We start from the raw sequence: 25,019 nt of genomic DNA, 5'->3' as shown, positions 1-25,019 counted from the left end.
GAAAATGCCGGACTGGTGTGGCGCATTTGTGGCTTCTCGGACCCCGTAGTAGGAGGATCCGTTCAGCCGCTAAATTTGATTGACAGTCCGTCGGACAAATGGAAATCCACAACGGCTGAAAAGGCGTTTGGCTGCGTCGGCGCTTCTTTTCAAGGTAGGTAGAGGAGTAGTTTATCTCGTTACTAGGCAGCGTTCTAACGGTGTAGAAAAATATCTCGCTCGGAAATTATAAACGTGGCCACAAGCTTAACGTTACATCCATTATTGTGAGTTAGCTGAATATATTTCAGACTTGGTTATGTCACTTTCTGCACTAACTCAAATATTGTGAAGAAAACTATCTTCGCCACCCTGGCCTCCTCAAGGTAACACAACGTTAACGTTAGCTGTCCCCCTTCTTGGTTCATGCCATTAACCACTTGCTAGCTAACGTTATATCAGGACTTTGGTTATATACCACGTCTCCGAAATGTTTAGCTTTCTAAGGTAACGTTAGCACTATTTGTTTAAAAATGACTGCCTCTATTTCTGTTGTAGTGACTTAAGAGAAAAACTGCGAAAGAAACGGCGTGCCCTGCAAGACACTTTGGTAAAAAACAAAAATGAGGACGACGTTCAGGTGAAGTTACATCCTAAACGAATGTTACAGATATACATTATATCTTGTGTTGTTTTCGTGGACTGACAGTAGCATTGTAGAGTTCATCATCCACCACAAACTGAGCAAGAGTCCTCCTTGACAAGACTCAACATGACTTGGAGGAGGGGCTCAGAAACACAGGAACACAGATAAAACAACAGAAAAAACACTTTAGTAAATCTACGTTAATTATACTCGACAGGCTCTGGTTCCATCTACCAAATTGAGTAAGGGGAAACTACAAACTACAATGAAGGTTGGTGTGTGTTTTGTAGCTTAAACTCTAGGCTGTAGATGCCCACCTGTGTGTGTGTGTGTGTGTGTGTGTGTGTGTGTGCTGCTGGCTGCTCAACACCAATCTCCTACTCTCTCCCCTCTGCCAGTGAACCCTTTATTGGCTGTGCTAAATAGCAACGTGGACAGAAGTTCAGTTTGCATGTGCAGTCTTGCTGTTCCTGTTTGTCTTAATGGTATGCCTGTGTTACACTAGGAACCTCAGAGCAGTGAGGAAGACCCAGGAGAGACACTGAAACGTACCTTAAGGGCTCAGAGACAGGGGCGGAAGAAAAGGGTACATCTTCCTCTTGCATCCTCAATTTTCATTCTTTAATAACTGTTTTATAGTACCAACTTAAAAGCTTTAACAGTATATGTATACATAATTGTTCCATCTCTTGGCATATTTTAGCTGCTTGAGCAGTCTTTAGCCCAAGAGTCCCATGATGATGATGTGGAGGAAATCTCCACCATTCAGCACCACAGTGAAGATGAGGGATCAGCTGAAACAGCAGCTGACTCTGAGGTTTTGTCAAGACCTCCAACTGGTTCTCTGAGAAGTTAGTGTCCATATTCTCTCTAAAGTTGCCTCACTCCCTTATGCTTTTTGGCTGTTCTAGGGCTGGACATCATTTTAGTACGTTATGAGTAGCATTTAATAAAAGGAACTAAACTTCACAAAACAAAGCCATACAACACTTTATTTAGTTAAATTGAGAAATATTGTATCAAAGAATAAGATAACAAAGCTAAGAGGCTGACCAAGCACTCTGTGACAGCATTTGGTTTGAGATAGTCGGTGTCATTAATAATACAATACTGCGTAATACATATTGTTTATGATGTGCTTTGCCTTTCAGGTTTCCCCCCGAGAATTCAACATACTCCTGGCTCTCAGCATTTAGACAACTCTGTGACACGGCTCTTGGAAGAGAAACTAAGAGCAGCCAGGGTAAACCCAACTTCTCATTTTGCACAAACTTGCATTTGAATAAGATAATAAAAGATATCCTATCTCCGCGACCTTGTACGCAGGATAAGCGGATGACGATGGATGGATGGAAGATATCCTATTCCAAAAATGTGTCTTTGCAAATGATGATAGATGATAGACACATTGCAGAATTAACTCAAACACCTCAACTTGTTTGCTGCTTGATTCAAAAGGAAAATCCGCACGGTTCTCATTTTCCATGACTAATCTACAAGAGAAGTCTGTCTGATGTAACTAATTTACTCTAATTAAAGGGTTTATGGAAACCGAGTTTATTGCTATTGAGTGACAAGCAGGCTCTGCATCCACAATGGCCCACCAATCAACATATTGATCAAACAGCCAAAGCAGGCCCCGCCCCCGTTAGCTGTCGACAACAACTTGAAAATAAGCGAGGAACTGGAGAAAACCACTGAAACAGTGAAGTGGTTGCAAAAAGAAAAGTGACTTTTGTAAACCAGTCAGGACTGGTGTATAGCTGCTCTTTTATTTTTATTTTTAGCACTTTGTTAAAAATATATTTACTGCATTGAAGTTCAAGAAAGGATGGTTTGCGCTCATTTTTCAGATTGTTTATTTTCTATGCATTTTCCCTACAAATCACCCGCAATATTTTCAGGATGCTTAATTCTTTTCAAAGAGAGCAGCTGGAGTCATCTGGTGAAAATTCCTGTATTTTGTCATAACGCAATATTTATTGCTAAAAGGTTTATTTATATATATTCATTTTATATTGATTGATTAATGTGTCCATTTTTTCCAATATCGTACAGTCCTAGTATTGATGTGTTAAGTATGGCCTCGTGTGTTCCAGTCTAAAGGTGAGAGCCTTCAGGAACAGGAGGACTCTCTCAAGCCAGCCAGTCGCCTACAGAGCCTCAGAGACAGAGACACTGTCACAAGGTTTGACAGAGAGGTGAGCATCTACATCAACTGTGGCTGCACAGGGTCCTCAAGCCATGATTGTACCCATGTAATCCGATCCAGTAGTGTTGGTTTAACTCAGTGTTTCACAGGTTGATCCAGACAGAGCTGGAAGACATGAGGTCCCTCTGGCCCTCGGCACCAGGGTGAAGTTTCGAGAAGCAGCGAGACGAGTAAGGCTGGAAACAAGATTGCAATAATTTTAAGAACAAATTATTTGTGTTGTTGTATTTATGCATTTATTTATTCTTTGCAAATATAGGCAGAAAAAGGCCTCCCAACTGCTGAAGAGGCTTATGATTTCTTTACACTCGACTTTGAGCCAGATCCACAAGATGGGACTGAGAAAGTTAGCAGGAAAAGACCAAAACAGAAAAAAACAGCTGAGGACAGAGATGATGAAGAAGGAGGAGAAGAAGAAGTTGAAGATGCTGAAGCAGATGAAGGTGATCAAGATGAAAGTGTAGAGCAGGTAAGACAAATATATATAGGATGTAGCATGCAGTATTACAGTTACAATCATATGGCAGCAAAAAATGCACAATAATGAGATGAGGGGAGTAATAATAAATAACAGGATAACAATAAATTAAGAATAGGAAAAGGACATACGGCCAACCTTGCCACCAAGTATGTGACCCTGTGTCACAACCTGAGGGACATGCCAATAAATAATTGAATTGAATTGAATTGTAAGATACCAACAATAATATTGAAAGAAATGATCTGTGTGTATTATGATTATTTCCACCTCTTCTGTAGCTGCAGTTGCGAAAGACTGAGTATATTCCAAATGCCTCATATTCTTTGTCCCACCCAAGAGTGAAGACGCTCCTCTTGTGCGAGATGAAGAGGAGGATTTATTCGTCATTGGACAGTCGTCCCAAGACTTCCTGGAAGTGAAGAGAGCAGAGTATGTTGGGTACAGAAAACGTGTTCAGCGAGAAAGTGAGCTCCTCTTCATGCCAAGTTTTCGAACAGGTATTCTGCAATGTACAAAACCATCTGATTAAGATCCACAGCTTTCAGATACTGTAATGTCATCTTTAATATTCTGTTCAGGACATTAGCTATCTTTAAACTCATTTAACTGTCTTTTATTTATCATTGTCACAGTCCCAGCCTCCATTAAACTGCCTGAAAACATGAAGCCCCGTTATCTGGAGGACGAGGGTCTGTATGTAGGTGAAAGGCCTCCTGTATCCCTGACCAATGAGAACATTCTGGAGAACCGCATTTTGAAAATGGAGGAGGTAATCTGAACCAGCATGCCAGACAGCTCAACAGTGTCACTCTAACTCTGAACCTTTATCCAAGAATTCTTTAAAATACATCTTTTTAATAATGATTTTATTAAAGGGAAAGAAGTGGTTTGGAGATGACGGCAGGATCATGGCTCTGCCTAACCCCATAAAGGAATCATCCACTCGACCCCCTCTCTTCCACATGGAGGAGGACCTGGACCCCGCACTGCACACTGTGTACAGAAAGGTCAGACACACGCCCACTGTCACTCTCACTTTGATCACTCCCTTCATTTGCTACATCTAAAGCACAGTGCACATTCACACACTGAAAGTGTTGTGGCATACTCAGACTTGAGTGTTCTCTAATCCCTTTGCCATTTTGAAAAAAGCAAAAGGGCAGTTTGGCATTTGGTACAAAGGAACAGGGAGGGGGGAGGTGTTTGTTATCAGGGAATAGAGCAGAGGTGGACGCTGACACATCTGTGATATCATCTCTACAGACAATATACAGCTACAACAAAACTTCAACTGGACATTGTGGACTTACAAGCTGTGGAGTTACCTTTTGAAGAAGAATGCAAGTCAGAAAAACACCTAGTGCACTTAACTCCTAATACTGTTTCGAAGCAGTGATCAGAGCTAATCCCCGCAGCCCCTAACTGTGCCTTTTTTTGCATATGATAATAACTGTAATACTGCATACTTGACCTTATAAATATATTTGTTAATTATGTGGGAATTAAATTAAACCAATTAAATATCTGAGCTCGATCAAGACATATTACAGTCTTAACGGGCACTTGGGCACTGTGGCAGTTACCGGAAATATGTCACAAAAGTAGGCACTTGACTACTCCCAGATAAAGAGAGTGTGGGTATTGGGACGGCACACCTTTTTGGAAAAGCCAGAATCACATTGTTGAGTGCAGTCTTTTCATTATGTGTTTTCTGTAAATGTGGGATAACGCATGTAAAATGTTTTAGCTTAGCTATTTCATTCATAAATGATGGTTAGGTGTGCGTTCAATGACACAATATGTGATTGCATGGTTTATCTCTATCCTTACTGGAAGCAGCTAATTGTAGTCTTTATTGACACTTCGAAATTGATTAATGTCCAAAAATTTTAATGGTGAGACAGACCATGGAGGCAAAACATGACAAATATGTAAACCTGGAAAAAACTGACAAGGCAGGTTACACAGATCCAAAACAGTGTTGATATGTGGTTCACTGGTTGGGGGTGTCAGAATGGGAAGCAAATGTGTGTCTAGTCAGTATCATCAAAGAACTCTTGTCTTCACATGTTTGTTTTTTTTTATTCTGGAGACAGGCGCAGCTGCCATATGTGATCATCTAGAAAAAAAGAGCATTCATTGTAGTTCAGTTTGGTGTTTATGGGTACGCTGTTGTCATGATTGACTTTTCGTTACAGCACTCCCCGATGGTGCTATCAATCTTGTCAACTATTTCATGCTTACTTTAAGCTTTCACACATACTTAAATAGACGCAAGCAAAACACAATCACTGAGTATATTTCATTGTGATAATTATTTACCAGAGCATTAATAGCATGATGGATGATGTTGTTCTATCCCCTAGGCGCTGAAGTCTAAATATGCAAATTTGTATATCGCTGGTGCGGCGGACCCTGAGGGAGACTACCAGCTTGACGTTGATGTTTCTGGGCTGATCTTCTCCCATCACCCGCTGTTCAGTCGTGAACATGTCCTAGGGGCCCGTCTAGCTCAGCTCTATGATCAGTACCTCACCAGACAGCACAATAATCTTACTGGACACCTTACTGACAAGGTAAACGTCATCAGCCAGCTGTCTCAACGACTCTGTGAAGCTTCCTTACGTTCCTGAATACATTTAGAATTTTATTGTATTATTCAAAAAAGCCACTATTTATCAGAACTTTTACATGTACACACTCCGGTCAAAGCACTGAGGTCATCCAATCAGATGCTCCTTGATGTCCCCAGATCCAGGTTAAAAACTAAAGGTGACCGAGCCTTCTCAGTAGCTGCTCCTAATCTTTGGAATACTTTACCTGTTCAAATAAGAAATGCCCAAACTCCTGACACTTTCAAATCCTTGCTAAAGACCTATCTTTATTCATTGGCCTTCAAACAGAGTTGAGTAGTGACATTTATTTTATTTTTAAAATCTACTGTTGTCATGTATATCTGTTGTCTATTGTGGAAAGCACAGAAACTAGTGTTGTTTTTAATTGTGCTATATAAATAAACTTGAACTTGAACTTGAACTTACACATCTGGTGTGTTTTGTGTTTCCTGTGTGCTGTAGTTGAATGGATTGAGGAGTGCTCTGCGGAATATGCTTGAGGTTCATGGCGGGCAGAGCCTCACTCAAGCCATACAGCAGAGGATATCTGAGTACAGTCTGGAGGTTAAGTGAGTTCCCGACACTGTGTTCCTTCTAAGCCCTCTTCAATTTAGGAACATTTATCCTTAAGCACCATGACAAGCAATATTCCTGCAGTATGTTTTTCCCCTGACTATCACAGGAACACTCGGCAGCTGCGGGACTGTGAGCAGGAGAAAGACAGGACTCTGCTGAAGAACATAGTTAAAGTGTGGAAGGAGATAAAGGCCCTCAGAGACTTTCAGAAGTTTACCAACACACCATACAAGCTCTACCTCAGGAGGTAAATCTCTTTGTGTAGTTAGACAATTGGACCATGACTGTGATGATACATTTGCTGGTGCCACTCCATAGAACTTTAATTAAATACTATGTGCAGAGATGTGCTTTCAGAAGAAACTCATTTACAAATCTATGTATGTAAATCTTGTTTATTGGTAAACTGAGTGCACATTCCTTATTACCCATACCAAAAGCTTTCTGGATAATGCATGTATTTTTGTCATTAATGTGCTGTGATTTATTTTTCAACTTTCAGAGAAAATGTGGACCGGGCATCAGATGAGCGAGAGTACGAAGATGAAATCTTGGCAGAAGTTGTAGAATTGGAGGCAGAGAGCGAGGAGGACTACCAGAGAAAGCTGACACAGTACAAGAAACAGCTGGAGGATTGGAAGCTCTGGAGAAGGAAACAGGTACCTACTAGAGCACTGACAAGTTGATTTTTCAACTCTAAAATGTATAAAAAAAAATCCCCCCAAAAATCTAAGTGATCTGTAGCACATTTGTTTATGTTATCTGTTTATGATTTAAAATTTATGATTTCCTAACCTCCCAAATATCAATATAGGCCTCAAACATCCAGCATCAGTCAGGCTATAGTATCTACCTATTTAATATGTATTTAGCTTGCGTACACCTGAACATCATCAGATCTGTTAAGTAGAATCTTCTTGTCTATAAGATTTTCTCTCATGAAGAATAATAAATCAGTCAATAAGTAAATGAAGAATGTGTGAATATACACGTATATAAATACACACACATCTTATATTCACTGTTTTCAGAAAGCCAAAAAAAAGAAGAGAAAAAAGAAGAAGAAAGGCCAGACACAGGATGACACAGAAGAAGAAGATGAAGACCAGGAGGTGAGTGAATCGGAAGGTGCAGTTGAAGAAGGACCCTCAAAACCGGAGCCTCCAGAGAGGCCAGACTTTGACTATATAGAGCAGCAGGTCAGGGAGAAAGCCTCCAGGATACGCAGGAAACCAGGAGAGTCCATCCTGATCCCTGAGCTGTCTGCATCTGGAAACATCACCGCCAGTGAACTCTGCCCCAGGTAAGAGCAGAAACACAGAGAGAGTCTGAGTTTCTTAAAAAGAAACACCAAGTAAAGGGGTCAGATTAAACTTCAATTCAGTTTCACTTTCTTCCACTTATCTCACCCACTGAGAAAAGTAAGATGATGGCCCGAAAGGAAAGACTACACTGTGTTTTTACTCCTTGTTGTAGGGCTGAAATAGCTCGAAGAGAGGATGTTGCAAGGCGCTCTCTTTTCACCAAGATCCTGTACAATGACAAAGAAGTTTCCAGAACGGACAGCCGCTCCCTGAACACTGATTTCAGAGTCCACTTTGGCCAGATTTTCAATCTCAAGATAGTTAACTGTCCCCAAAGCATCAATTTGCAGGTAAACTCCAAAAACATTTGGCGTGCTGCCACTTTGTCTAATCCACACATCTGCTTGATAGATTACTACATGAACTGTATTTTGTGTGTGTGTGTGTGTGTGTGTGTGGGTAGGTATTTGAGGAGATTGGCTCATCGTGCTCCCTCCTGGCTCAAGTGTTTGTTCCAGTGCCAGAACCCTCAGTTGTGATGGGCAGCGCCCCCCTTGAGGAATTTGAGTTTAGCAGCAACCAGAGAGTGATGTTCGACCATGAGGGTGTAGGAAGTGGTAAATCCCTTCATTTGACTCCAGCTCTGACCTGAAACACTGTCACTCACAAATATATTCCCAGTCCAAGGAAAACATCTATATTTGAATGTGATTCATAGCCCTCACATTTGTTGGCTTGTCATCTTAGTTATGTCAGTCCCTGTCTTCCTGTCTCATCCTCTGTGTGTGCCTCATCAGACGTTCCCCTCTCCTTTGAGCCCGACGGCAGTAACAAACAGATCCTGTTGACCTCTGGGAAGCTGTCGTGCTGTGTTTCTTGGGGGATTGGGGAGGATGACGTACCACTCGCTCCTCCTGTGTCCCAACAGCCTGGCGGCATACACAGGTAATGTCACTTAAAAGATCAGATTGCTTATTGTTTGTATTTTCTGATAACATGGCTCATAAATAAATCTCAAGGCTCATTCATTCGCCAAAACATGGATGTTAGCACTTTCTACAAACACTGGAATGCATCTGTCTGAATGAAGGTTCAAGTCTCTGCAAGTTAAGTGTCAGTCATGTCAACATAAGCTGCCGCCAAGTCTAAGAATTCACGGGAAATAGTCTGTAGTTTATGGGCTAAAACATGGCAAAACACTTTCTTAGCCCTTTTTGTCTGTCTCTAAACTTTGTGCCTTCTATGTAACAAACTACCCAATGGTAATTGTTTTTAGTAGTACTGTAATAAACACTTTCTGTCTGTCTTTTAGTGGCTTGTGCCGTCTTGATGCTGTCACGTATATTGGAGCGTCTGGACTATATGACATGAAAAGAATTGGAGAGTGGGCCACACAGTCACGACTGGACCCCAACGATCCGAAAAATGCCTCCATTATGCAGCTGCTTAAGGTGGGTATCAGAATACAGTACTGTGCATAAGAATGAGGACTTGGCCGTTTCTAATTTTTGCAATGAAAACACGGCTTCTTTCTTTGTACCTGTGGTTCGCCAGGTGGCCAGTAGTGGAGAGGTAACAGCTCCAGAATACTTCCGTCTAGAACAGTTGCAGGAGGAGTTTAACTTTGTGACTGATGAAGAGTTGGAGAGGTCCAAAAGATTTCGCCTGCTCAGGCTCAGGAACCAGGAAGTTGCAGAGTTTCGAAATTATAAGTGTGTTCCCGCTCTGGAGAGGGAGGTCACTGATAAGGTGTTCCAGGTCAGCCTTCCAAATATTTCCTATATTGTATATTAGGAAATATTGTTGTATATTATGGACATGGAAGAATGGGGATGCATTGGCTTTGTGTGAACTAACTCTTTTTTTGTTCAACCATTTTGATTAAAAATGATTTCAGGAGTATGAGAATAGACTGAAAGAAGGAGAGATAATTGAAACTAAAGAACATCTGGATTCACACCGAGCCTTAGTGGCCAAATATCTTCAGAAGGTGAGTAGCCCATCTGATGTAAACATGTTTGTATTACATGTTTGCAAGTGTTAGTGTTTGCAAGAATAATCTTGGCGCTTTCCCACAGATCCGAGAATCCGTCATCAACAGATTTCTTCTTGCCAAGCATCACTACCTCCTGTCTGACTTGGTGATAGAAGAGGAGATACCAAGCATTGGGTAAACCCTCCCCCAGGCATTATTAAATGACTAAATAGCCCATCTCACTTTTAACTCCCATCTTTCACAACTGATATTTTTTCATGTTTGTGTTATGCACATTATGTTAAAATATTTATTTCTTAGTAGTAATAGAAACTGAAGCATATATACAGAGTGCTACTTTCCGTATTGTCATGTATCATCTCTGTATATCCTACGCTTGTTCCTCTTGTCAAAAAGAATTGAAATATTACAAAGAGAACTCCCAGCTCGGGTTTTAAGGGAAAGGTTAGACAACTTGGATCACTTTGAACTGTGGGATCAGCAACCAAATCAACATCTCAGAAAGAGTGACAGGGCCTATATAAATCACAGATTGATGTAAGTATCTTTCTTGGCCTGGTGCTGCTTCGGTCTGTTTGATCTTGAACTCAACACTGCACTCCCCTGGCTGAGTAATACCCTCCTCTGGAACCGTTCAAGGAGGCTTTATAGAGCACGCTTCCCAACATGTGGACATGATAACAGAAAATCCGAAGTTAATTTTAGTCCTTGATGGCATTTGTACAGATTCATATGTAATAATGTCCATCAACGGCAATCACGCTGCCGGGTGTTACCTTGCTCATTCTTTTCATCATTGAAAGTGAATGTTATAATATTTTATGTTAAATTTTTCTGTTATTCCTTTGCTATGCGTTTTTAACAGTGGTGCACGTCCAGGGTATGTGCTTAGAGTTTCTTTCTCCTACCCACTGTGTCTCTGTTTCTCCATTTAGTTTGAGCCCTGAGTACCTGTATAGTAGTGACGATAGACCTTGTGTATTATTCAGTCCTTTCAGGATTTTGCAGAGAGGATTTCACGAAACCATTTGGTTTTGTGAAATCTTAAGGTGAATTTAAGTAGTTTTTCCTTACTAATTCCACAAATGTGTGCCTGACATATTTTGCTTACCAATATTATAACACAACACAATTACCATTCATAATACTGTTATAATATATACTTATTATATTATTATTATATTATCTTATAACTACACAGAATTAATGTGGAAGTTATTAATCTATCTTTACTTACTATAATAGGGGAGAGTGGGTCACTTAAGCCAGTTTTTACTTGAGGTGTCTTTAAAATGAGGACATGACAGTAATGTCTCCGACTAAAATATGTACATATATTTTAGGGTGTGGTGCATCCATGAGAGTAATCAATTTGGATCTAAAATAAAACTGTTTTCCAAAAAATAGTGTCCTCATATGAAGGGTAAGTTGAGCCAAGGGAGAGAATGAGTTGAGCCACATGGGGGTCAGGGATATCAATGTCATTTCATCATGCAAACTCAAATGCCAGTTCCCAACTTTTAATTGCATTTAAATTGTGAAGCATTGCAGCTGTGTCTCCTAGTTGTTTCCTATCAATGTATGGCTTTAAAGCCAACCTGTTTATTATCATGTCCCGTGCCACCTGATGAATGGACTTGCCATTCTGTACCTCTCCCACTACTCTGTCCAAACCCACAATAGGAGTTGAAGCCCTGTCTGTCTTCCATTTATAGAAGCATGACATGATGGTTTCTGGTCTAAAATGCATAATGTCACATCATTTCAGTGAAAATTACAGTAAAATAACTGGCTCAACTCCCCCCAGGTCTTTTGGCTCAAATCACCCCATCCCTGCCATTTTAACAAAATTATGTCATCCAGCAGTTTAAGGGTAACGTCATGCTATAGCCTCATATTGTAACTTCCTAAAGCACTAACACATGTGTAAGATTTTCTCAAACCTGTCTGTGAATGTTCAGACACAAGAATCAGGACTCCTTGAACATAAAAAAAATCACTTTGAAAGGCAAAAAACAGTTTTTTTTAATCTTAAATGTGATTATCACTTATTCCATGGGCCTCTCTCCATCACAGAGTGAGTGAAATGGACGACTCTTCAATAATGTGTATTCACATGACCAATTTTGTCTATGGTTCCCGAGAAACGAGAGGTGGCTCAACTTCCCCACAGGCTCAAATCACCTCGCTCTCCCCTACTGTAAGACAGCTCACTGCAAAGTGTGAATAAACACTAGAGTGGATCTATTCCTCATTAAATAACACTGTTAAGTGCTTATCCTCCATTTTACTAACTTCAAATATGAAAAACACTTTGCAAGGCACCATGGGACTGGCCCACTTTTGCCTATAATATCCAGGTATATTTGTTTTATTCAAACACGTGAAGCAATCCTCTTTGTGGAAACCCTCTGAGCCACAATTAATGCTGCATATTTCTGGTAGTAGTAAACAATAAGCAACACAGTTTAAACCACTTTTCATCTTAGTGGTCCCATTTTTCAACAGCACTTACTATGCCATAAAAACTTCAGAAAGAGAAAATCAAAATGTTGAATCACTATTGTGATCATAAAATCGCAAATACCTGGATGGACTGGGTACTGTTTGTTTTAATAATCGTCTCCCACACTTTTACACAAAATATAAAAATGTTTTTGATCTCTCAATAAATGATTTGCATTCACTTACCCGTTTCAATGAACACGTTGCAGTCCCTTGTAGGTTGTTGACAGAATAATAACAGCTGTTTGTTGTGACAATCAGGATTCTGGGACTAAACCTTTTCAAGCTGGCTGAACCCAAGCGGCCGCTGAAACCTCAGAGGATAGAAAGAAAGAAGGTGACGGCTCAGAATCTGTCTGATGGCGACATTAAACTGCTGATCAACATAATCCGGGCCTACGATGTCCCTATCCGCAGACCCCAGAGCAAGTGAGTGTCGAGTGTGTCGCGTCAAATTCAGAATAGTTTAGGAAAGAGTAAAAATCCTAACCCTTACCTGATCTGACAGAACGTTGAACTTTGTGTCAATGGGTTTTTATTTTAGTAAACCAGGACAGTCGTCACAGAGTGCCATCCAGGGCAGTGATTGGCTCCTCAGCCAGGTATAATACACCTTTAATTGTACTTTAAAGCTGATTGGCAGCCAGATCTTTATTGGCATGTGATCTAAATGATGTCTTTGGGTTTTTTTGTGTGTGTTTGTTATTGGTGTGATGTAGGTACAAGTGAGGCCCTTTGTGGAGGTTTCCTTCCAGCGCACAGTCCTTCAAACAACCACAGCTGATGGACCAAACCCCTCCTGGAATGAGGAGCTGCAGCTACCATTTAGGTGACAACTGCGTATTTCATGGCTTGACTTTTGTCTTTTGTGGTAAATGTTCACTTTGCATGTGTTTCTACCTGAAGCTGACGCAATAGCTCCCAGCTCTTAGAATATTGAGGGGAGTGTAAGCACATAGTAAAATACTGGAAATGGCTCCAGGAAAAAAATATTCTAAGGCTCTCCAGGCTATTTTACATTTGCTGTTGGTGTTTTACGGTCATCGGGTGCTACTTGTGGCCAATTTCAAATCAGTTTTACCAACTTACATACCTTCAAAACATACAGCTCTTTCTAGATACTGCAGCTAAGTGCACCTAACATTGTTACACTAACAAAGAAGCTGAAATGTAAAACTGTTCCTCTCTAAAGTGCCCCAAATGGAGACTACAGCGCTGCTTGTTTGCAATCAGTCAAAGATGAAGTCTTCATCAACATATTTGATGAGGTGGTTTATGAAACTGGAGTGGTGAGTAAAACATTATTTTCTCTCACGATAATTGTATCCGAACAGGCTGAATTGCATATTATTTTGCTCATTGCTTCATTATCTAACACCTTTTGCTCCTCAGAATGACAAAGACAAAGGGAAATCAATACACACTCAGGTAGAGAAGCACTGGCTGGGCTCTGTCAAGATTCCTTTCAGCACCATTTATTCTCAGTCCAGGGTGAGAGGCTTTGTCGTTGTGGATTTATTGACAGGTGTTGTGGCCTTGCTAACAGAAAAGTAAACACTGACTGCCCTTTTTTTAAAATTCCATCGAGCAGATTGATGGAACATTCAAGTTGAATACACCAGCAGTGTTGCTGGGCTACAGTAAGGAGCGGAGCCATGGCGCTATTGGTGGTTATGACACTCTGCGGAGCCTGAGTGAGGGAGCATTTATCACACTGTTCATCACCATTGAACCTCATCTGGTGCCTGGAGAGTCTATTAGGGAAAAGGTAAGTCATGCTTAAGGATTGATCCTGCCTGCTATTTAGCGCCCAGCCTGCATCACTGTGTGCTAGTTTGTCTTAGTTCATGTGTGTGTTTACATTTGCTTTATTTCATAAAAGACTGGACAGTATGGATCAAGTCTAGTGACAGAGGACAGCAGGGTTTATAAAGTGGTTTAATTTAGTGGTAAATTCTGAATTTTGTCACTTGACTATATCAAGAAACTACTTCTACTCACCCTGTAGCGAAAATGGGATCCCTTGTTTTCAAACAGTTAGTTGCGCATGCCCTTAAAAGTAGGTGGTTATGCATCAGTATATTAATTTTTCCTTGTGTTTTGTGTCACATATTTGCTTTTGCTCTGCCGCATGTGATAGATTAAGGAAGTGAAGGTAACACTCAGCCTTTTTTGTGCACCTGATTCACCCATTCATGGCCGCATCATTTTTAAGGCATGTTGATTTCATTTTCATAGCGCTGACCTGTATTCCTCTGCTGTAACCTTTGACCTTTTTTATGCAGTTTGACAGCCAAGAGGATGAGCGTTTACTGCTGGCTTCAGAGAAATTTGAGAGGGATGCAGCACAGGGCTACCCGGACCGACCCTGCATTACCACCATAATAGACCTCAATGGGAAGACGGTCTTCATCACGCGTTATATTCGACCACTCAACCCTCCACAGGAGTTACTGGATGCATTCCCCAATAACCCCCAGGAGGCCACGGTCAGTTGCTTTATTGAAATGAATGTAGACAGAAGCTGCTCAGTTACTCCCCTTGTCTTTGGTAGTAATTGCTTGTATTTCTTATTTGACTGGATATACCGTAGTGACACTGACTCAGATTTTCCTCACACAGGCCCTGGTCGCCCGATTTGTCTCGCTCATCCCCTCTCTGCCAGACAGAGTTTCGTTTTCTGGTGCGTGTGACCTGTGGACGACGTGTGACGTGAGTAAACCCTCTCTGAGGTGTTGTGATTGTGAGAGGAGAGAAATGCCCGTGTGACAGTGCCTTGTGTTTCCTCTTCTTCTTTTTAGCAATTCCTCACCCTCCTTGCAGGAGATGAAGAAGAACACGCCGTACTGTTGTGCAACTACTTCCTGTCTATGGGAAAGAAAGCCTTGCTTATTATTGGCACCGCTATACCAGAGGTGTGTAACAAGCGTTTGTAAACCTGTGGAGATTTCAGTTATATGGTGATCCTACAGAGAGGTTTATTAAAAAGGAAAAAAAGAAAAAACTTTTGATTTTCTTTATTTCTTAGGGACCCACAGCATATGTCTTGACTTATGAGCAGAGCCGCTACCTGATCTGGAATCCCAGCAGCGGGCAGTACTATGGACAGTACGACACCTTCTGCCCACTGCAAACAGTTGGTTGCCTGATCAATGCTGACAATGTGAGTGAAGCGATTAGAGAGCAACTACATGACATCAAATTACCAGTTGATAATGTGGCACTAAATTACTGAGTTTTTTGCTGAATTTTTATTTAGGTGTGGTTCAACATTCAACAGTATACGTCACCAATGACGATGAGTTTTGACATCACAAAAGCCAACTTGTGGAAGCCATTTTTCTCCCGGTCCTTCCCTCACCCAGGGCTGTCAAGCGTTCAAGTGAGTGTTCAACATTTGTGGATAATCGTGTCATATGTTCAGTGGTCTTTTAATATTTTCTTCCATATCTAATTTTCTTTAGCCAGAGGAGCTGGTATATCAGCGCACAAACAAAGTAGCTGCAGCAGAGCTTCAGGACAGGCAAGTTACTTTTAACACTGTGTCCTGTTGATTTGTTTGGCTACAGTTCCACACCAGACAAAACGCATTTACCATCTCACTCTCCATAGAATTGAGAAGATGCTGAAGGAGAAGATCATGGAGTGGCGCCCCCGTCACCCAACCCGCTGGAACCGCTACTGCACCACCACCCTGAAACAGTTCCTGCCCAAACTGGAGCTGAGCGGGGGGCGGGACGTGGCTGAGGGGCACCGCCACGAGTTGCAGAGCCTGCTGGGAGACAACAGGGTAAGTCTGAAATGGGAGTGCCTGGAAAAAAGTTACTAGACTGATTCACTGAATGATGTCATCGGTCATGGATCATTTCAATGATATATTATTCTCTTCTCTGAAAAAAGCCAGCTGGCACAAAGCACATGGTGTCACGTTAATAATAAATTCCTCTCATAAATTCCCACTTATAGGGCTTTTTTTCTTTTTAGATTTCAGGATTCCCCCTGCATCTGCCATTCTCTGAGATCCGGCCCATCATAGAGGCAGTGTACAGCACTGGAGTTCACAATGTTCAGGCGTCAAACGTGGAGTTTGCCCTGGCCGTCTATGTGCACCCCTACCCTAATAATGTCCTGTCTGTGTGGGTGTACCTGGCCTCACTGGTACGCACATGACACAAGAGACATTCATCTCACTGTGTATCACAGTGTGTGCTTTAGCTTTATTTAAGCTGATGACAACAATCCAATACACAGCAACAAATGTTTCACATATTTTGTTCATCTATGTTGACGCCACCACTAGAAACAGTTAAAAATCTACACCAATAAAAACAGGATTATAATCTTCACCAAAATAGGATTTATTGCAGTTGTGTTGGACAAATGTATGTAATTAACTGATAGCTCACAATACTGTGCTCTATATCTAAATGTTTCCCAGTTTTTTTTTAATGTGTTGACACTGAAATATGTTTGCAAGCATTTCAATTTCTACTTCACTTAATTGTGTTAATTAAGAAATGATTTGAATGAACTAGAGCTTTTAACTCCAAGATACTTTTATTGTTCTGTTTATGAATTTAACATTTACAATAGAACTCCTTATGCAAGACCTTCGAACAAGCAAATAAATCCTGTTGCAGAATGATCAAAGATGAAGTACACAGTAGGCTTCTCCCAATCTAAGGTTCATTATTCTTAATCCCCTTTCAGCTTCTCTAAAAGCTCTTCAGTGTTGGGCGCATTAAAATCCCTCTTACATGAACATCGGTCCATTTCCTTGCCCGCAACATTGGAGTGCTTTAAAGAGAATAAAAGCAAAAAGTTTGACTATGAACATCCGGTATCACAAAATGTTTAAGACATGGATGGTTGTTATGTACCAATTCTGTCTGTACATCCTCTACTGGTGTGTCAGTAACTTCATGGCGGCACTGACAGTGAACTGATCATCAACTGGGACTATATGTAGATCATTCTGACCTGTAACCATCAGCAACATAACAGCCGTCCACAACAGTCAGCTTTGATGGAAGGGGAGGCAGCGATCAATTACATCCAGTTTCATTTTCCAAGTCACCCTCCAATACTTGACAAAGTTTGTTTAAAGGTAAAAATAAAACATCACTTTGATGCTACTGCTGATTATAAATGAATCAACTAAACACAGCACAGGGAGAAGAAGACTTATGTAAATCAGCATAGTTTAAGTCAAAAAATCAAACAAAGTTTAACTACAGAAAACAAAGTACTTGGTGTTTACACTCCTAGTTTTTTAAGTTTTCAAAATAAAAATAGGAACCAGAATGTACATTTTCAGACACTTCAAATCCATTATCACCCCTTTCCATTTTTCTTTTCTGAAACATTTTTTCCATTTAATATAGATGGAAATGGAAATAACAGGAGCAAAATTACAGTTTCATCCAGAAACATTTTTAAGTGACACAAATACAGCAACCGGTATTCCCAGGATAAAGTGCAATAAAAAGAAGACGTGACGTGTCAGGAGAGCGTTGCTAGGCAGGATCACTCTCCGGAGCGACAACAGGCCCTGAAACCACACTGCAGGTTCTGGCAGCCGCTGGCAGTGTCTGCGTGAGGACCTGCAGAGAAACGCCACACAGTGGTCATTTAATGAACTGCATGCCATGGGACAAGTGAAAGCTCATACATGCATGTACCCTTCCTTATACAGTATACACACTATCTACACCAATACTTAAAAAAACACACCTGAAGGCATCATACTGACTACTGTAATGCCTACTTACCTTCCACCTCAGTAGCATCTGTTACTTACACTTGGACACATGCTATGCTGGTGGGGTTAGTAATGTTTGTTACAGTTATCACATTGCAATAGATAGATTTACATAACAGAGCCCATCTCCAAAGCACCTTACTAGATGAGCATGAACACTTTTGTGTTTCGGAGGAAGGGACCCCTAACAATTTCCCTTCTGAGTGTTACCGTTAATGTTGTCGCAGTAATAGAAGTGCTCATCATTGAGCGAAGGACAGGCTGACACCAGCTCCTGCAGCCCCTTCTCGGTGATGAAGAGGCAGCCAGACAAGTTAAGATGCTCCAGGACAGGAAGCCCTCCACGCTGAGACAAAGCCCTGAAACACACAGTGCAACCTCATTACAGGCACAGCGACATGCACGGCAGCAGTGGGAATGTCTAGATGAACACTGACAATCCAGTCTTAACCTTAATCAGTATTTAGGTAATAACTAATGTAAACATAACTTAATGAGCACACCTGCATTACTACAACACTTATACTGGATCTCACCCAAAGTGTGTTCGGTAGAAAGGTTTACCAACATAAGTGGCAGAGTGCTGGCACAAATGACATCTTCTGTTTTCAGCTAGCACTGAAAATAACAACACTTGCCACTTACCACTAACTGCCGTTTTGAAACTGCATCAAAACAACCTGACAAAATGTTGTGGCATTTTTTAGCTGATTTACGATGACTCACTGCATCACATCAGTTTCTGAAGATACTAACCTCTCAAATAAATCCATGTAAACACAGGTTTGTATGTGAAAATCATGCTAGTTTACATATGAAGCTGGTTCATTTTTGTAGTTGGTTTGAAAAACAGCGATGCATAATCTTTACCTCAAACCCAAATCTGTGACTTGATAACATCCAGAGAGACTGAGAAATCTCAGCGTGCGTTTTGCCTCTGACTGGCCAGTCCTGTTTTCATGCTCCAGACACTGCAGGCTCCCAAATGAAGAGCATTTAGTCCGAAACTCTGCAGTGCTGCTTGTGGTGGTGGTGGTGGTGGTGCCTGATTCAGGCCCATTTAAAGTCCTGAGGGCCATGTCACCAGTGCAGCAGGTGGAGTGACCACAAAACATTTCCCCAGACATGGCATACTGCTGATGCAAATATGAGGCACTTGAACCAGTCCTGTGCCCCCGCCTCCTGCTCCTCCTGCAACAGCATGAGCCTCCCACAAGCTGTGCCTCGACAAAGCTTTCTGCTTCAGGAAGAGACATCCCACCACGACGGCTCCACTCTGCAGCATCTTCAATATCAGCAAGGTCCGAGGTGTCCAGGACCCACACTTCTGTGGGGGTGCAGGCAGCTCCCCAATGGCCAGTACCCTGCTTGAAAATGATGGCCTGCCGCTTCTGCCCCACTGGATGTAGGTTTCTCTCTTCCATGAGCATGATGGGCATTGGGGAATTTTTCAGAAGCTTGGCGCGTCGGTCCGAGCGTTTGTCAAAGCAGGTGAAAGGTGTGAGGTCACCCAGCCCAAAAGACAGTTTCTTCAGGGTGTGATCAGTAATTTTCTCACACCCCGACAAATCCAGGTGCTCCAGAGAAAGACAGGCTCCGAGAGATGACCAGCTGAAAGAGGGTGGATAGCAAGAACATAGTACCGATGAGTACAGAGTTAAAGAAACAACTGTCCAGAGCACATTTCAAACTAACGTGGACCCAGTGCATAGCCTTTGTCAACGATACCCCATGACCACTGTGCATAATCAGAAATGACTTACTAATATTTTAGTAATGACTTAATATTTACCTGTCAAATGCAAAATCTGTAACACCAGTCTGGGTCAGGTCCAGGTGAGTAATATTGGGGCAGAGACTGAGGATCTGGCGCACCTGAAAAGAGGACAAAAGTATGTCAGTTCAGACTTGACACAAACCTCATAATCAGGTATTGCCCAACAGTGTCAAAATACATATTTGAGCTGCATACCATTTTACTAGACACTGTAGAACTGTACGCAAGAACAATGGATTTGACAGATGGACCCACAGCTGGCAGGAGGTTCTGGATAATGCCATTCAGAAACCTTTTCTCTCGCTGAGCGGTGCTAATTGCCAGGGAGCCCTGACTATGGCTCGACACATCTGAAAAGACAACCAGCAAGAACAAGGATGACACAGTTTACTCAGTTTAGATAAATAACTAATTTGACTCATCATCTTTGAAGAATGGGCTGCTAGACACAGTGTATGGCTAATGCTGCACACTGTTTACTGCCTTCATGCCAGAGTGCAGCCTCAAATCTGGAGGTAACACTTTCATGGACTTTAGTGCAAAGTCTTAAAAGTCCAAACGATTTTATCATGCTACACTTTTATTAACCTATATAAACAAGACAATCAACCAAACTATTGTGCTCTTTCAATCAATCAATCAATCTCAATGCAGCCCATGTCTTTTGATGTTAATGAAGATTCATTTATGTAGACTTTTCTGCGGAATTTTAAATATAAAACTCTGTTACAGCTGACCAGTGAAAACAAATACATGTGTCTTACACTGCAGAGCATTAAAAACAGTGGTCATTGTGTTTTTAAGGGCACGCTGGCGATTTTTACCAAATACAAGTTGAAGGGGTTTCAAACTAGCAATAGCACATTCCCAATTATACCTTTTTGTTAGCTTCTTTCTATAATGAGTATACATACTGCAAGTGCTAGTGTTTTCATCACTAACTGAGTATGGTCACTTAGGACAAAACCTCACCAGACTCATCTACATCAGCATCCTCATCCCATTCCTGATAGGCCCGACCCTCATTCTGTCGACTCTTTACCCACTCATCATTTGGCTCCTGGTCCAGATCCCCAGGGGGGGCACGATAAAAATCACCTACATTAGAGAGACACAAATGTTTATCAGCAGTGCACCACCACTACATGGTTAGTAAACAATATTCTGTTCCTTATGGTAATCACCAGCTATCAGCGACCTACCTCTGGCCCAGCGTACAGGATAGAGGTGCCTCCACAGAGAGCCGGTCTTGGCCAGCTCTGACCAAGAGCTGCACACTTGGCTACAGCGGCACAGATCTACAGGGCTTAAATAGTGGAACAGCCTCAGCATGATTTCTGTAGGAAGCTGGGTGATGTGGGCTGAACAATTCCTGTTCTTTTCCAGTTCTGAGGAAAAGGGCAAAACCGCTTATGAAATGCGCCTTCTACAAATGCCATCCACTTTCCAAGACAATTGATTCTTTTCCTGAAGCTAATGACTTGTCACCACAGGTGTAAATAATAACATAATGATGATTCCATTTAACTGCCTCTGCACTGTCCCAACTCACTGGGACACAAAGATAGGACGGAGCCATTATTAATCCTTTTTTCAATGACAAAGTCAATGTCAAAGTGTCTGCAGTGAAGAAAGCCTATTGCACTGTAAGTCCTAGACAATACTGTTGGGCTTCAAATATATATTTTTTAATCAATGAATGTTTTTTTTTAAGTAGTTTTGTTCAGAGAATGACCAAAATATTACAAATATCATCACAAATAACCAGAGCCCAAAGTGATGTCCTTTAATTGTTTGTTTTGACTCAAAAACTTAAAAGGTATGAAGAAAAGAGTTAACACATCTTCACATTTTAGGAAGCTGGGATGGTCATTTTACTTGTTAAATGACACAACTATCAAATTTGTCATCCATTTTTAATACTGTTTGGATTAGTATGACAGATGTTTCAATGCAACTACATTTAAAAGAGTACAGATGGGAGAACTAGTCATTCATGTACCGGCTGTGACACTACACTGAGAACCTGAATTCAACTTGTCACAGCGGTGGTAATGAACACCGTTAATGCTTCACTCAAGGCTTGCATAATGCAAGAACCTCCCTTCAGGTATGAGGAACATGAAGCATTTCGTCAAATTACTTCTGACTTTGAGCTTGCTTGCATAAAATTGTTTTAACATTGAGGAATATATTCACTCACCATAATCTGTCTTCTCGTGATCTGCGTATTTAAAGGCTTTTTGCAGCTCCTCTGCCTGGCTCCACAAACTGAAGCCCTTCAGCACCTCAGCGGCACAGTCCCATTGCTGCTGGCTGCAGTGTTGCGCTATCACCTGTTTCTTGATGTCCTTGAGCTCCTCATAGGTGAAGTACTGCATAAGCATAGGCTGAAACACCTGCAACGAATCTCCTTAGTTTATAAACAGCTGGCAACAGCGCAATTCACTGCGGTATGAACAAGCGTTTTTAAATATGTTTTCTTAGGTCTATTTTTTATGTTTCCGCTTTTGTTGTTTATGAACATAAGACATTTGAACATCTTATACCTCTTCTTCTTCCTTCATGTGGGGCAGAAAGTCTTGTGTGAAAGCTTCTAGTCTCTCCTTCAGCTGCTGGGCATAGTTAAGCTGCTCATATTCACTCTAAAAACACACAAGAATGATTAATTCATGGAATCCCTTAAAAACAGAGCTGTTGAGACTTCTTGAGAATCCCATCTATGACATCTAGGAGTTCAGTCTTTTCACAACTGAATGACCAAATCTGCAGCCACCTGCTCATTTTTCATTCGCTAGATTATAAGAAATGGAAATCATGATTAATATCCTTCTCAGGCCTAATATTCTGCACAGGCTAATCAACAACTGATGAGAATTCAAAATAAGGTCCTCCAACTACAAAATAAACACCCTAGGACAGAGTGCAGTTCAAAGCAACTGAAAGTTCCTTTCTATCTTACAAAATGACCAAGGCAGATCGGAAGATAAGATTTACACAATTGCATATTTCTGGAAAGCCCATTTTTTTGTGTGAGCATGGCCTGAGAGAGAACTCTTCTCTCTTGATAAGCAGATCACAAAAATAACCCTGCCCTTTTTATACAATTCAGCAGACTTCTCTCTGCATCTGGCCCTTTTCTTAATTAATAACAATAGTGACAAAAACTACTTTAATGAGAACAGCTGCAATTTGTCTAAAGGGTTAAACATAAATTTACTCTACATTTAATGTATACATGTATATATGAAAAGTAACAATTCTGATGTTGTTGGTACTGCAAACTTTGTGTGGCAAACATAATAGTTAATCTAATGACAGTGTTGCTCCACCATTGAGCATCAACTATCAGCTGAGCTCTGCAGAAGTGAATGTGTGTTTTCCCTTTAAGTAAAGCCTAGGTTTTTTCTGCTGAGCCAGTTTTTTTAAGTGCAATTTAGGGCCATGGCATGACAATAAACTATTCTTTAAAACATCAATGCATATTTACCTTAACGCTGTGCAACCCTTTTTCAAAGAGGGACAACATCTCTGAGAGTTTGTTGTCAGAGTGCACATTGTACGCTGTGCAGCAGCGTTGTTGCAACAGGCCGATTATGTACTCATTCTCAATTTGTTCATGCATCTTGAACTCCTTAAAGGTGGCGCACAGTGACTGAAGAAATGAGCGAAAATCATTGTTGTTGGAGAAGTTGGTTTTTGACAGCTGTGAAAAACAGAAGAAAAACTCATTTATTATTAACTGTAACGTCATTTGTGTTTAGATTTAGATCCATAAGCTACATATGACCATATATATGACAATTAGCTCTTCTGCTGGTAACATTCAGTGCACAATATTTTGTAGTTCCCAACACAATAGCTGCGTTACCACAGAGAATGCAAAGTCAGACAGCTCAGATTACAGCAGTAACATAACGTAGTTAACGTTAGCCTCCGTTAGCACACCCGCCGTACATTAGTTAGTGTTAATTGAGATGATCTGGCACGTGGCGAAATTTTAACAGATAGCCGGGAAATTTCAAATATCATACAGTTTTTAGAAACTGCGTTGTGATACTTAAAGCATGTTGCATAACAGGCTATCTTGCAGGTTGGTTAAGCTAACTTAGCTAACCCAGTTAGCAAGCCTGCGCTGGGTTAACGCATTGAAAGTTTATTAAGAGAAGCCCAATAACATTACGTGCTGGCTAAGTAAGGTAGCTCCATGCAACGCAAACTTCACGTTCATAAGTCGAGCCACGGTGCTAATACCAAAAACGACACCACTGTAGTCGTGAGGCTATCATCCGATAACGTTATTCAATCTGCTTCGACTCAAGTCAATCCTATGGACACGCTAGCTGTTGTTAGCTAGCTGGCGTTCACTCGTCCGTTAGCCACACACAGTCATATATTCCTTTGTAAACCTCCACATTAGCGACACACATTTATTTGTGCTCACCTTTTCACAGTATAGGCCCACCAACTGCTTCATTCGCCAGTGTGGGCCAGTAAAAACATCCACCTCGTCTGGAAAGGGAGCCATCTTCACACTGAGCCTCAGTGCGTCATCTGCGTACGGCTCAGTCGGCGATAAAAAGAGGCGTGTGCGAGCCAGTCATGTGACCATACGTTATAAATTTGGGTTATCACGGAGCAAACAGTTCAAGCACTGATCTGGGATCAATGTTTGAATAAAATATTACATAAATTTCACTGTAATTCGAGGGGATACGCCCCATATACGCTCCCAGAACACCCAGATCAGCTAACATGTTTTGACACATTAGATTGAGAGTCACCTAGATTTGAAAATATTGATAAGGTGCTTTGTGTATGGCTACAAGGCCATCTGTAGGTGCCCTGATGTGTACTGTTTTGGTCACACATATTCGTTTTGTATTATATTGCATCTATGCTCTTATTATTCTTTCTTATATTTCATGTTTACATTATATCAAACTTCCACATTTTTTACTCTGTTGATATTGGTTCTTAGATATTCTTCAAAAGGCTTCCGTGATCCACGGTTGGCTTGCGGTTGCTATGGAAAATGTCCACAGCAACAGTTCTTTTGGGGGTGGAGACAACCACAAGTCACCGTGATGATTGACTGTGATATAAACCAATTGGCGATCGACAAATGTGAAGGTGACCAATCAAAATGCAGCAAAAAGAGAGCTGT

General features: G+C 41.2%; 2 protein-coding genes across 2 annotated transcripts; one reads left to right on the top strand and one right to left on the bottom strand.

Moving 5' to 3' along the window:
• Nucleotides 1-164: 164 nt before the first annotated feature.
• On the top strand, nt 165-16,964 carry cc2d2a (coiled-coil and C2 domain containing 2A). The gene is made up of 38 exons (XM_038716552.1): nt 165-365; nt 538-619; nt 843-896; nt 1,131-1,211; nt 1,329-1,476; nt 1,777-1,868; nt 2,725-2,826; nt 2,927-3,007; nt 3,097-3,306; nt 3,656-3,815; nt 3,951-4,087; nt 4,194-4,325; nt 5,685-5,894; nt 6,396-6,502; nt 6,616-6,756; nt 7,012-7,168; nt 7,541-7,812; nt 7,986-8,163; nt 8,277-8,430; nt 8,611-8,758; nt 9,126-9,264; nt 9,368-9,571; nt 9,711-9,803; nt 9,892-9,983; nt 12,576-12,743; nt 12,859-12,916; nt 13,034-13,143; nt 13,507-13,603; nt 13,707-13,805; nt 13,906-14,082; nt 14,600-14,803; nt 14,937-15,026; nt 15,116-15,229; nt 15,343-15,477; nt 15,574-15,696; nt 15,779-15,837; nt 15,927-16,104; nt 16,299-16,964. The coding sequence occupies exons 3-38, from the start codon at nt 891-893 to the stop codon at nt 16,482-16,484; spliced, it is 4,842 nt and encodes a 1,613-aa protein (XP_038572480.1). The 5' UTR covers nt 165-365; nt 538-619; nt 843-890; the 3' UTR covers nt 16,485-16,964.
• On the bottom strand, nt 16,853-24,444 carry fbxl5 (F-box and leucine-rich repeat protein 5). Its single transcript, XM_038716553.1, has 11 exons — nt 24,297-24,444; nt 23,343-23,558; nt 22,402-22,497; nt 22,056-22,251; nt 21,055-21,240; nt 20,825-20,950; nt 20,048-20,202; nt 19,868-19,950; nt 18,946-19,686; nt 18,286-18,434; nt 16,853-17,917 (listed from the first exon to the last, which is right to left on the bottom strand). The coding sequence occupies exons 1-11, from the start codon at nt 24,378-24,380 to the stop codon at nt 17,841-17,843; spliced, it is 2,109 nt and encodes a 702-aa protein (XP_038572481.1). The 5' UTR covers nt 24,381-24,444; the 3' UTR covers nt 16,853-17,840.
• Nucleotides 24,445-25,019: the final 575 nt, after the last annotated feature.

This window comes from Micropterus salmoides, unplaced genomic scaffold, assembly GCF_014851395.1.
Source record: "Micropterus salmoides isolate LMB-PRFRI ecotype aquatic unplaced genomic scaffold, ASM1485139v1 Ms_hic_scaffold_13, whole genome shotgun sequence".
In the NCBI taxonomy this organism is placed as follows: domain Eukaryota; kingdom Metazoa; phylum Chordata; class Actinopteri; order Centrarchiformes; family Centrarchidae; genus Micropterus; species Micropterus salmoides.
This window is presented reverse-complemented; position numbering and strand designations above follow the sequence as displayed.

Coding starts and splice junctions, on each gene's coding strand:
- fbxl5 (XM_038716553.1), bottom strand. CDS start 24,380: ATGGCTCCCTTTCCAGACGAGGTGGATGTTTTTACTGGCCCACACTGG. Junction 21,241..22,055: donor TCACGAGAAGACAGATTATG/GTGAGTGAATAT, acceptor CCTTTTCCTCAG/AACTGGAAAAGAACAGGAAT. Junction 20,951..21,054: donor TCCTGTACGCTGGGCCAGAG/GTAGGTCGCTGA, acceptor TCTCTAATGTAG/GTGATTTTTATCGTGCCCCC.
- cc2d2a (XM_038716552.1), top strand. Junction 5,895..6,395: donor CTGGACACCTTACTGACAAG/GTAAACGTCATC, acceptor TGTGTGCTGTAG/TTGAATGGATTGAGGAGTGC. Junction 13,144..13,506: donor GAGCTGCAGCTACCATTTAG/GTGACAACTGCG, acceptor TCCTCTCTAAAG/TGCCCCAAATGGAGACTACA.